Genomic DNA, 12,618 nt, shown 5'->3' with positions numbered 1-12,618 from the left:
GTATACAGATTATTCAAATGCAGTAGTCACATGCAAAAATAAATTAAAAAGGATATTGGAATGTTAGCCTTTGCAACTAGAGGATCAGAATATAAAAAGGATGGTTTGCTACATTTGGGGTGCTGTATACAGTTCTGGGCGCCACACCTTAAACAGGATATATGGGCCTTGGAAGGAGTGCAGGGCAGATTCACCAGAATGTTACCAGGGCCCTAAGGATTGGATTATGAAGAGAGGCTACATAAACTATATATGTATTCCCTAAAATATAGATGGTTAAGAGTGATTTGTTTGAGATTTTTAAGATTTTAAAAAGAATTGACAGGATAGAGAGATGAAGGGGGAGAAATTTGTTTGTTTAGCACCACTTCTAGCAGTAGAATGCAGAGTTATGTAGATTCACCAGGGGCAGACAGCACCATCAGTAAGTAACTGCACAGCCCACACAGCATCCTTCAATTATTTTACTAGAGAGTCAAGGGATTAGCAAGAATGAGGAATGGAAAGAATTTAGTACTAGTAAAAAAGTAGTACTGGAAAAATTAATGGGACTGAATGTTGATAAATCCCCTGGGCCTGATGGTCTAGACCCCAGAGTGTTGAAAGAAGTATCTGTAGATTTATGGGATGCGTTGGTGATTATCTTCTAAAATTTTATAGGTTCTGGAATGGTTCTTGCAGATTGGAAGGTAGCAAATGTAATCCCACTATTTAAGAAAGGGGAGAGGGAGAAAATGGAGAACTAAGGACCTGTTAGCCTGACATCAGTGGTAGGGAAAATACTAGAATCTATTATAAGGGACGTGATAACTGGACACTTAGAAAATAATTGTAGGATTGGGCAGAGTCAACATGGATTTATGAACGGGAAATCATGTTTGACAAACCTGTTAGAGTTTTTTTGACGATATAAATAAGCTTTCGATAAGGTCCCACACAGGAGGTTAAATAAGCAAAATTAGGGCACACAGGATTGGGAGTGATATATTGCCATGGATTGAGAATTGGTTAATTGACAGAAAACAAAGTAGGAATAAATGGGTCATTCTCAGGTTGGCAGGCTGTGATTAGTGGGGTACAGCAAGAATCAGTGCTTATGCCCAGCTATTCACAATCTATATCTTATATATTATCTTTTCTATATCTTATATTCTTGGTCGGCAAGGGAATCAAAGGTTATCAGGGTTAGATGGGAATGTGGAAATCGAAACGCAAGAAGACCAGCCATGATCTTTTTGAATGGTGGAGCGGGCTTGAGGGGCTGAATGGTCTACTCTTGCTCCTATTTCTTATGTTCTTATGTTCAATATTTTGGATGTGTGGACCAAGGCCTGGATTTTCGTTAAGTCAGGTTTACTGAAGAGCCCTTGAAAAATGGCAGGCAGGTCCCAATTCCTGGATTCCCGACTCTATCCCGGACTGTCTGATTTTTGGGAGTGGCTTTAAAGGGTATGGTTTGGCTCCTGTCAAAAGCCCACTACTGGCAATCCCAACCTGGCCAGCTCCATTGTGGAGGTATGCATGTCCTACTCCTCCGCAATTTCCATGGAGATGGGCAGGTTTTTAAAGAATTGTGTTTCACTGCCCCTTGGAGGAGTCATAAACACAAGTGTGCATGAGGAGACATTTTAAAAACTCACCCCTATGTCCCTGATGCCCAGCTCTGCCCTTCCACCCACCCCCAATGTTCCCTCATGCCTCCTATGCCAAACTCTGTCTTTCCACCCACCCCCTCAGATCCCTCATGCCCCCTATGACAAGTTCTGCCCTTCTACCAACCCTCATGCACTCTATGTCCCTTTACCCACCCCTTTGCCCCTTCATACCCCCAGGTCAAGCTGTGCCCTTCCACCCAATCTGTATGGCACCTCATGCCCCCATGCCAAGCTCTGCCCTTCCACCCACCCCCTCATGCCCCCTATGCCAAGCTCTGTTGTTCCACCCACTCCCTCAGACCCCACATGCTGTGTATGTAGCCCTGCCCTTCCGCCCACTCCCTCAGGTGCCTCATGTACTCTATGCCGAGCTCTGCCCTTCCACCCACCCTCATGCCCCCTATGTTCCTCTGCACACCCCCTATGGCACTTCATGCCTTCATGCCAAGCTATTCCACTTCCATGCCCATTGGCCCACTATATACTTTCTAGAATGAGTGACCAGCATAGTGTATAAGTGGGATGTGTAAGGAAAAGCTTTGTAAAAAAAAGTAACCCATTGATAACTTTCTCCTATGCTTGCGGGGAGAAAAAAGTCTGCACTGCAAGTTAATAGAAGTGTCAATCACCCAGGCTCTTTGAAGTTTCAAAAACCACAAACCCTTGAAACCACTTAACTTGTGGCAACAAACATCGTGAACTTGACAGCAAGGATCAGACAACCTGAACTATCAATCAAGCAATGTTTCCTCTGGGGCACAGGTGTTCTCTAGCTGTCTGGGCTCTCAGCCAAGAAGACATAATGAGGCTTGGGAATTCTCTACCCAGTGGGCTCTGGAGTCTCAGTCATTGAGTATATTCAAGTCAGAGATCAATAGATTTCTAGAAACTAAAGATATCAAGGAATATGGGGCTAGTGCATGAAAATGGCTTTGAGATAGAAGACCAGTTATCTAGTTGAATGGCGGAACAAGCATGAGGGGCTGAATGGCCTAAGCCTGCTCTTATTTTCTATCTTCCATGCTCTAAGAAAAGTGTGCAGTCCTGCTTCTACTTACGTGAACACATTTCTGCTCTGAAACTTTTTCCATTGTTTGGGCAAGCCTAGGATAAAGGCTTTTAACCTTTAAATTAGGACCATTCAAAAGAGAATTTAGGAAACACCTCTTCATGCAAGTTGCAGTAGAAGTGTGGAACTCTCTCCCAACAAACAGTAGATGTTAACAAAATTAATAAGTTTAATTATGAGCTGGTTAGATTTTTCTAGACAAAGGTACAGAAGGATGTGGAGCCAAAGCAGATGGATGGAGTTATAATACAGAATAGCCACAACCTTTCTGTATGGCGGGACAGGCTCAAGGTGTTGAATGACCTAATCCTATTACAATGTTTCATTCAACTTTTCAGAGTGGAGAAGCACATGGTGACACAAGGCACTCCAATAATTGGTGTATAGTGTAAAGGTCCTGTACTATACTGTCTGTGTCTTGCTATTGTTAACTGTGACATTACATTGATAAAACCTTGTAATAAATTATTGCTACTCTCTTATTCAAATAGTTGATTCATTTTATGTAATGCCTATAGATTATACATCATTTATTCAGTAATTTAGTGTTCAGACTATGAACTGACCTTTAATTTGTTGGTGTCTGTTACAAAGTATACAACACCGTGCTTTGTGTAGTTATTAATTTGCAAATATAAAATTAGTAAAGTTTTTTTCTGACTGTTTACGGGAGGGTCATATGTCAGAAATTTGGATACACATTGGCCATGATTTACACTTAATTAAATGAAGAGGCTATGGAGCTGAATATTCATGACCTACCAGAATTGCTCTAAAGTTTCATCATTACAATAATATAATAACATAGTATCATTATGACATACTTTGATTATCCTTTATATACTGAGTTAAAATGATCTTGTGTAATCGTGATTTTCAAACCTTCCTGTGGTGAATTCTTTGCAGCCATTGGCCAACTCCTGTACACTTCTTGTTCTAACTTCCGAAAGACAAATATCCACAGGAACTGGTGTATAAAATATTGTTTTAGTATGATACAGCAACAGAAATAATGTACGAGTAAGATACTTTGTAATATATATTTAGTATGTACAGTGACATGTAAATGCATATGATAAAGATAATATCAGAAGCACAACATTGTTTAGTATGGAATAATAGTAATCATTTGAAAGAAATTGCAAAGCAAGTTTCAGAGGGTATTATGCATTAATTTTATAAATCTTTGCACCTGGTCAAATAATTTTTGCTCTTATGTTCTCTTTGCTCCAACCAAAAAAAGTGTCATGAAGAGTGTACACTGCAAATCTGACAAACGTGGGTGTTGTTTTATATGCATTGTAGATATTTTCTATGTAGCATTGCATAGTGATGTCTCTTATCTGTATTACAAGGCTCATCAGAAAGTGCAGGAAAAGGAGCAGAAACAATGCTCGTATGCAAATCTGGGATATCTCTGAATGTAAAAGCAAAAAAATGCGGATGCTGGAAATCCAAAACAAAAATAAAAATACCTGGAAAAACTCAGCAGGTCTGGCAGCATCTGCGGAGAGGAACACAGTTAACGTTTCGAGTCCGTATGACTCTTCAACAGAACTAAGTAAAAATAGAAAAGAGGTGAAATATAAGCTGGTTTAAGGAGGGGGGTGGGGTGGGACAGGTAGAGCTGGATAGAGGGCCAGTTATAGGTGGAGATAGCCAAAAGATGTCATAGACAAAGGGACAAAGAGGTGTTGAGGGTGGTGATATTATCTAAGGAATGTGCTAGTTAAGGGTAGAAAGCAGGACAAGCAAGGTACAGATAGCCCTAGTAGGGGTGGGGTGGGGTGAAGGGAAGGGATCGAAATAGGCTATAAGGTAGAGATTTTAAAAAACGGGTGCGCGGGAGATGGGTCGGACACAGTTGACACAGTTTTCCACCCACGGTGGTTGACAGGGCCCTCAACCGTGTCCGGCCCATCTCCCGCGCATCCGCCCTCACACCTTCCTCTCCCTCCCGGAACCATGATAGAGTCCCCCTTGTCCTCACTTATCACCCCACCAGCCTCCACGTTCAAAGGATCATCCTCCGCCATTTCCGCCAACTCCAGCATGATGCCACCACCAAACACATCTTTCCTTCACCCCCCCGGCGGCATTCCGCAGGGATCGTTCCCTCCGGGACACCCTGGTCCACTCCTCCATCACCCCCTACACGTCAACCCCCTCCCACGGCACCTTCCCATGCAACCGCAGAAGGTGCAACACCTGCCCCTTTACTTCCCTTCTCCTCACTGTCCCAGGGCCCAAACACTCCTTTCAAGTAAAGCAGCATTTCACTTGCACTTCCCTCAATTTAGTCTATTGCATTCGTTGCTCCCAATGCGGTTTCCTCTATATTGGACAGACCAAATGCAGACTGGGTGACCGCTTTGCAGAACAAGAACTGCAAGCATGACTCAGACCTCCCTGTCGCTTGCCATTTCAACACTCCACCCTGCTGTCATGCCCACATGTCCATCCTTGGTCTGCTGCATTGTTCCAGTGAAGCTCAACGCAAACTGGAGGAACAGCACCTCATCTTCCGACTAGGCACTTTACAGCCTTCTGGACTGAATATTGAGTTCAACAATTTTAGATCATGAACTCTCTCCTCCATCCCCACCCCCTTTCCAATCCCCCCTTTTTTTTCCAATAATTTATATAGATTTTTCTTTTAAAAATAATGGAGATAGGTGGGAAATGTGCTCCCCTGTTAAGATCCATTGTTTTATCTCTACCTTTTAGCCTATTTCATTCTCTTCCCTTCACCCCACCCACCCCCACTAGAGCTATCTGTACCTTGCTTGTCCTGCTTTCTACCCTTAATTATCACATTCCTTAGATAATATCACCACCTTCAACACGTCTTTGTTCTTATGTCTATGACATCTTTTGGCTATCTCCACCTATCACTGGCCCTCTATTCTGCTTTACCTGTCTCTCTCCCCCCCCCCCCACCCTCTTAAACCAACTTATATTTCACCTCTTTTCTATTTTTCCTTAGTTCTGTTGAAGAGTCATACGGACTCGAAACGTTAACTGTGTTCCTCTCCGCAGATGCTGTCAGACCTGCTGAGTTTTTCCAAGTATTTTTATTTTTATCTCTGAATGTAGTCTGATCTTAACAGGGGAGCATATTGAAAGACCTGTCAAAGGTTTCTTTTCTTCTCCTCCCCCCCCCCCACCCCCCCCCCCTCCCATCCTGCTCATATAAATCCTGGTATCCTTTATTTCTCTAGGTCAAGAACGGTTTGGGAACATGACAAGAGTATACTACAGAGAGGCCTTTGGAGCATTTATTGTCTTCGATGTTACACGAGTCGCAACATTTGAAGCGGTGTCCAAATGGAAAGATGACTTAGACTCAAAACTGACTCTACCTAATGGCAAACCTGTCTCAGTTGTCCTACTGGCAAACAAATGTGATCAAGGGAGCGAGTTCTTAGCTGCCAATCCTGGAATAATGGAACAGTTCTGCAAGGATCATGGATTTATTAGCTGCTTTGAAACTTCAGCAAAGGTAAAATTCACTCTCAGCCTGCCAGATGGCAATTGCAACAAATGAAGAAAATGGTAATTCTAACAAAGTACATGGAAATGCAAAGCCTCAGTCATCAGGATAACTTTATTATTCATTAAACTTTACAATTCTCCTTTGAGCACTGTTATTACCCAGATTGTTTCATAATTCTAAATGATATTGATGGTGAAGAAGGGAATCTGGTTTACTCCCCTTGATGTGAGTCTCAGTTGGGAAGAGACCTCATGAAAGACTAGAGCTGAATGGTGGGACAGGATAGGGGAGGACTAGAATGAAGTTATGACTATAGAAGTACAGATATGGTAGAGAGGAGTTCACATTATAAAGCTAGACCTAGAGCCAACCTGATCCTATTGGCAAACCTTAGATTAATGGGGCCGGTGGGCTGACAAAGTACCCCCCATTGATTTCACTGGAGCAAAGTTTTGTCATGTCAGAACAAAGGGAATTTTGGCACAAGATTGGCACAATCAAATCGTTTCTCAGCCATAGTGGGACGCATGAAACACTGTGACAAGGGTCAGCTAAGAAGCCCCGATAAATGTGCAGAATGTTTCTACCCATGCGACAACATTATATCATAATTCGGTAGAGTGGTTCCCAATTAATTCTGCATTCAGCAGTCCATTTTGACAGAAATGATTCGTAAACAGTTGAAAAACACACGAGCAAAGCAGAATTACAAATGATTGAGTTAAAAATTGAGGATAACCCTTATGTTTAACAGTGAAACACTGTATTTAAACTAACAGCAGAACAGCAGGGTGTAACCATTGTGTGAGATTCCACAGTAAGGATGCCACAGTACTATTTGTTAAAGTAATAATGGCAAAGAGGTTCAAAACCAAACAACACTGGATGGCAAGCAGATGCATCAGGCTGTAGCCCATATTTGTAGATTTTTGCAAACACGCTTGTGTAAATTTCATTCCCAACAATGATGGAGTCAGACACATTCCTGCACATCTACTGATGTATACAATAGGCTTGCTTCTAAGTGTCTTTTTATGCCAACATAATGTTAGTGGGTTGAATGTCACTGGGAATAGTTATCCCCCAAGCTTTTGCTTAAATTCAAACCAGGCAAGTCGATTTTAACTGGTCAAGGTGTTGTCATGGGGAATGCACCAGAGAACAGTTGTTCCCCCAAGCTTTTGTTTAGTTGAAAAAGATGCAATGTCTAGACAGGTTCTTTCTGTTGCAGAGGGCACAGTGTTGCGCATGAATATATGTAGCTTCTAGCAAGCATAATAGAGTCACATTGCGAGCCTGACTTAGTATTAAATTGGTTGTTATTCTTAGCACAAGCAGGATTGTTTATATGTGTCCAACATTAGATGTGATTCCACACCATGTTCTTAGTTTTACAAGCTCAGGCTGGTTGAGTGCAGTCAATACTCTGCCTGTTGTAAACAGCTGAAGGACGTTCTATTTGATATGATCCACCAGTCATTGGGAGGTACAGCCTACGTACCTGGCATCACCCGAGCACTGAAATTCATACAGCATACCACTCATTTGTCTGGTAGGCAGAACGTCTTTTTGGCTTGTTGGTAGCATCCTGTTAGTGGAGAATATCACTTGTGTTGCTACTGCATAGTAGCAGCAGAAAACAGTTGCTCAAATTTTTGAGACACCTTACTCCGCCAGGGTAATCACAGAATTTTAACGGCACAGAAGGAGGCCATTCGGCCTATCACGTCTGCACCAGCTCTCCAAATGAGCATTATGACCTAGTGCCATTGCCCTGACTTTTCCCCGTACCCTTGCACATTGTTTCTATTCAAATGATCATCTAATGCCCTCTTGAATGCATTGATTGAACCTGCCTCCACCACACTTGCAGGCAGTACATTCCAGACCCGAACCATTCATTCGTGAAAAAGTTTGTTCTCACATCACATTTGCTTATTTTGCAAATCATTTTAAATCTGTGCCCTCTCATTTGTTTTTTTTTAAATGCATTCATGTGACGTGGGCTTCGCTGGCTGAGCCAGCATTTATTGCCCATCCCTAATTGCCCTTGAGAAGGTGGTGGTGAGCTGTCTTCTTGAACTGCTGCAGTCCATATGGTGCAGGTACATCCACAGTGCTGTTAGGAAGGGAGTTCCAGGATTTTGACCCAGCGACAGTGAAGGAATGGCGATATATTTCCAAGTCAGGATGGTGAGTGACTCGGAGGGGAACTTCCAGATGGTGATGTTCCCATCTATCTGCTGCCCTTGTCCTTCTAGATGGTATTGGTCGTGGGTTTGGAGGTGCTGTCTAAGGAGCCTTGGTGAATTCCTGAAGTGCGTCTTGTAGTGCGCTACTGTGCGTCAGTGGTGGAGGGAGTGAATGGCACCACATCCACAAACAATCAAGTGGGTTGCTTTGTTCTGGACGGTGTCAAGCTTCTTGAGTGTTGTGGGAGCTGCATTCATCCAGGCAAGTGGGGAGTATTCCATCACACTCCCAACTTGTACCTTGTAGATGGTGGACAGATTTTGGGGAGTCAGGTAACCCCCAGGATGTTGATAGTGGGGGATTGAGTGATGGTAATGCCATTGAACGTCAAGAGGTGATGGTTGGATTTTCTCTTGTTGGAGGTGGTCATTGCCTGACACTTGTGTGGCATGAATGTTACTTGCCACTTGTCAGCCCAAGCCTGGATGTTGTCCAGGTCTTGCTGCATTTGGACATGGACTGCTTCAGTATCTGAAGAGTCGTGAATGGTGCTGAACATTGTGCAATCATCAGCGAACATCCTCACTTCTGACCTTATGATGGGAGGAAGATCATTGATGAAGCAGCAGAAGATGATTGAGCCAAGGACACTACCCTGAGGAATTCCTGCAGTGATGTCCTGGAGCTGAGATGACTGACCTTGAACAACTACAACCATCTTCCTTTGTGCTAGGTATAACTCCAACCAGCAGAGAGTTTTCCCCCTGATTTCCATTGACTCAAGTTTTGCTAGGGCTCCTTGATGCCACACTCTGTCAAATGCGTCCTTGATGTCAAGGGCAGTCACTCTCAGCTCACCTCGGGAGTTCAGCTCTTTTGTCCATGTTTGAACCAAGGCTGTAATGAGGTCAGGAGCTGAGTGGCCCAGGCAGAACCCAAACTAGGCGTCAGCGAGCAGGTTATTACTAAGCAAGTGCCACTTGATAGCACTGTTGATGACCACTTCCATCACTTTACTGATGATTGAGAGTAGACTGATGGGTTAGTAATTGGCCAGGTTGAATTTGCCCTGCTTTTTGTGTACAGGACATAACTGGGCAATTTTCCACATAGCCGGGTAGATGCCAGTGTTGTGGCTGTACTGGAACAGCTTGGCTAGGGACGCGGCAAGTTCTGGAACACAAGTCTTTGTACTATTGCCGAAATATTGTCAGGGCCCTTATCGCTTGTATCCAGTGCCTTCAACCGTTTCTTGATATCACATGGAGTGAATCGAATTGGCTGAAGACTGGCATCTGTGATGCTGAGGACCTCTGGAGTAGGCCGAGATGGATCATTCACTCGGCACTTCTGGCTGAAGATTGTAGCAAATGCTTCAGCCTTATCTTTTGCACTGATATACTGGGCTCCTCCATCATTGAGGATGGGGATATTTGTGGAGCCTCCTCCTCCAGTAATGATCCACTACCATTCATGACTGGATGTAGCAGAACTGCAGCACTTAGATCTGATATGTTGGTTGTGGGATTGCTTAGCTCTGTCTATCACTTGCTGCTTATGCTGTTTGGCACGCAAGTAGTCCTGTGTTATAGCTTCATCAAGTTGACACCTCATTTGTAGGTTATTCCTGGTGCTGCTCCTGGCATGCCCTCCTGCACTGTTCACTAAACCAGGGTTGATCCCCTAGCTTGATGGTAATGGTAGAGTGGGGGATATGCTGGGCCATGAGGTTACAGATTGTCTTTGAGTACAATTCTGCCGCTGATGGCCCACAGCCCCTCATGGATGCCCAGTCTTGATCTTGCTTGATCAGTCTTGCTAGATCTGTTCAAAATCTTTCCCATTTAGCATCGTGGTGGTGCCACACAACACAATGGAGGGTATCCTCAATGTGAAGACAGGACTTCAACTCCACAACGACTATCGGTAGAAGTGACCACCGCACACTGTCATGGACAGATGCATCTGCAGCAGGCAGATTGGTGAGGATGAGCTTCCCTCACCACCTGCCGCAGACCCAGTCTAGCAGCTATGTCATCTAGGACTTGGCCAGCTCGGTCAGTAGTGATACTACTGAGCCAGTCTTGGTGATGGACATTGAAGTCCCCCGCCCAGAGTACGTTCTGCGCTCTTGGCACCTTCAGTGCTTCCTCCATATGGTATTCAACATGGAGGAGCACTGATTCATCAGCTGAGAGAGGATGGTAAGTGAGGGTGTGTGGTAAGTGGTAATCAGCAGGAGGTTTCCTTGCCCATGTTTGACCTGATGCCATGAGACTTCATGGGATCCGGAGTCGATGTTGAGGACTCCCAGGGCAACTCCCTTCCAACTGTATACCACTGTGCCGCCACTTCTGCTGAGCCTGTCCTGTCGGTGGGACAGGACATACCCAGGGATGGTGATGGTGGTATCTGGGATATTATCTGTAAGGTATGATTCCGTGAGAATAACTATGTCAGGCTGTTGCTTGACTAGTCTGTGAGACAGCTCTCCTAAATTTGGCACTCTCCCCCAGATGTTAATAAGGAGGACTTTGCAGGGTCGACAGGGCCGAGATTGCTGTTGTCGTTTCCGGTGCCTGGGTCGATGCCAAGTGCTCCATCCGGTTTGATTCCTTTTTTGTGACTTTATAGAGGTTTGTTACAACTGAGTGCCTTGCTAGGCCATTTCAGAGGGCATTTTAAGAGTCAACCACATTGCTGTGGGTCTGGAGTCACTTGGAGGCAAAACCAGGTAAGGACAACTGATTTCCTTCCCTAAAGGACATTAGTGAACCAGATGGGTTTTTACAACAATCGACAATGGTTTCATGGTCATCATCCGACTTTTAATTCCAGATTTTTATTGAATTCAAACTCCACCATCTGCCGTGGTGGGATTTGAATCGGGGTCCCCGGAGCATTACCCTGGGCCTCTGGATTACTAGGCCTTGACCTTTTTATAAGCAGGAACAGGTTCTCTCTATCTTCTCTGTCCAGTTTCTTCATGATTTTGAACATCTCTATCAAATCTCCTCTTAGCCTTCTCCTCTCCAAGGAAAACAGTCCCAACCTCTCCAATCTATCCTCATAACTGAAGTTTCTCACCCCAGAACCATTCTCGTAAACCTTTTCTGCACTTTCTCCAATGTGTTCACATCCTTCCTATAATGTGGTGCTCAGAGCTGTACACAATATTCCAACTGAGGTCTAACGAGTGTCTTATATAAATTCAGCATAACCTCCATGCTCTTGTATTCTATGCCCCTATTAATAAAGCCTGGGATACTATACACTTTGGAGATTAACTGCTCTCTCCAATTGTCCTGCCACCTTCAATGATCTATGCACATATACACCCAAGCCTTTCTGCTCCTGCGCACCCATCAAAATTTCAACCCTTACTTTATATTGTCTGTCCATGTTCTTCCGACCAAAATGCATCATCTCACACTTCTCCACATTGAATTTCATCTGCCACCCATCTGCCCACTCCACCAACTTGTCTTGAAGTTCCACATCATCCTCCTCGCAGCTCATGACACTCTCAAGCTTTGTATCATCCGCAAACTTTGAAATTGTCTCCTGCACACCAAGATCTAGATCATTAATATATATCAGGAAAAGCAAGGGTCCCAATACCAACCCCTGGGGAACTCCACTACAAACCTTCCTCCAGCCTGAAAAATATCCATTGACCATTACTCTCTGCTTCCTATTTTTCAGCTAGTTTTGCATCCATGTTGCTACTGTCCCTTTTATTCCATGAGCAATAACTTTTCTCACAAGTCAGTTGTGTGGCACTGTATCAAATGCCTTTTGGAATTCCATCAACAGTATTACCTTCATTAACCTTTTCTGTTGCCTCTTCAAAAAACTTCAGCAAGTTAGTTAAACACACTTTCTCCTTTGGAAACCCACTCTGGCTCTTCCTGAATAACACACATTTTTCCATGTGACTACTAATTCTATCCCATATAATTGTTTCTAGAATCTTGCCCACCACTGAAGTTAAATCAGAGGTAGACTGGGCAATTTCCAGGGCAGGTCAGTGGAACTATTGATGCATGCATCTTATTTTCAGCCTTTTTTGGTTTGGACACCCAGGCCCAGATTTTCACTACCAAGGTGGGTAGTATGAGTTTGGAAGTTCCCGCGATCACTGGACCGGCTCGGGAGAAGCTCCCCAGAGTGGTGGGATCTTCATTTCGGAGGCGCTGGTGCAC

The 12,618-nt window shown here is 44.0% G+C and overlaps 1 protein-coding gene across 1 annotated transcript in view; it reads left to right on the top strand.

The window, feature by feature from the left end:
- LOC144682481 (ras-related protein Rab-38-like) overlaps positions 1–12,618 on the top strand; it is a 68,947-nt gene that overhangs the window by 34,908 nt on the left and 21,421 nt on the right. Inside the window, exon 2 of the mRNA XM_078544879.1 lies at positions 5,946–6,226. Within this exon, the coding sequence (XP_078401005.1) occupies positions 5,946–6,226 (281 nt within the window). The remainder of the gene's footprint in view (positions 1–5,945; positions 6,227–12,618) is intronic.

This window comes from Cetorhinus maximus, chromosome 7 (genome assembly GCF_964194155.1).
Source record: "Cetorhinus maximus chromosome 7, sCetMax3.hap1.1, whole genome shotgun sequence".
Classification (NCBI taxonomy): Eukaryota; Metazoa; Chordata; class Chondrichthyes; order Lamniformes; family Cetorhinidae; genus Cetorhinus; species Cetorhinus maximus.
This window is presented reverse-complemented; position numbering and strand designations above follow the sequence as displayed.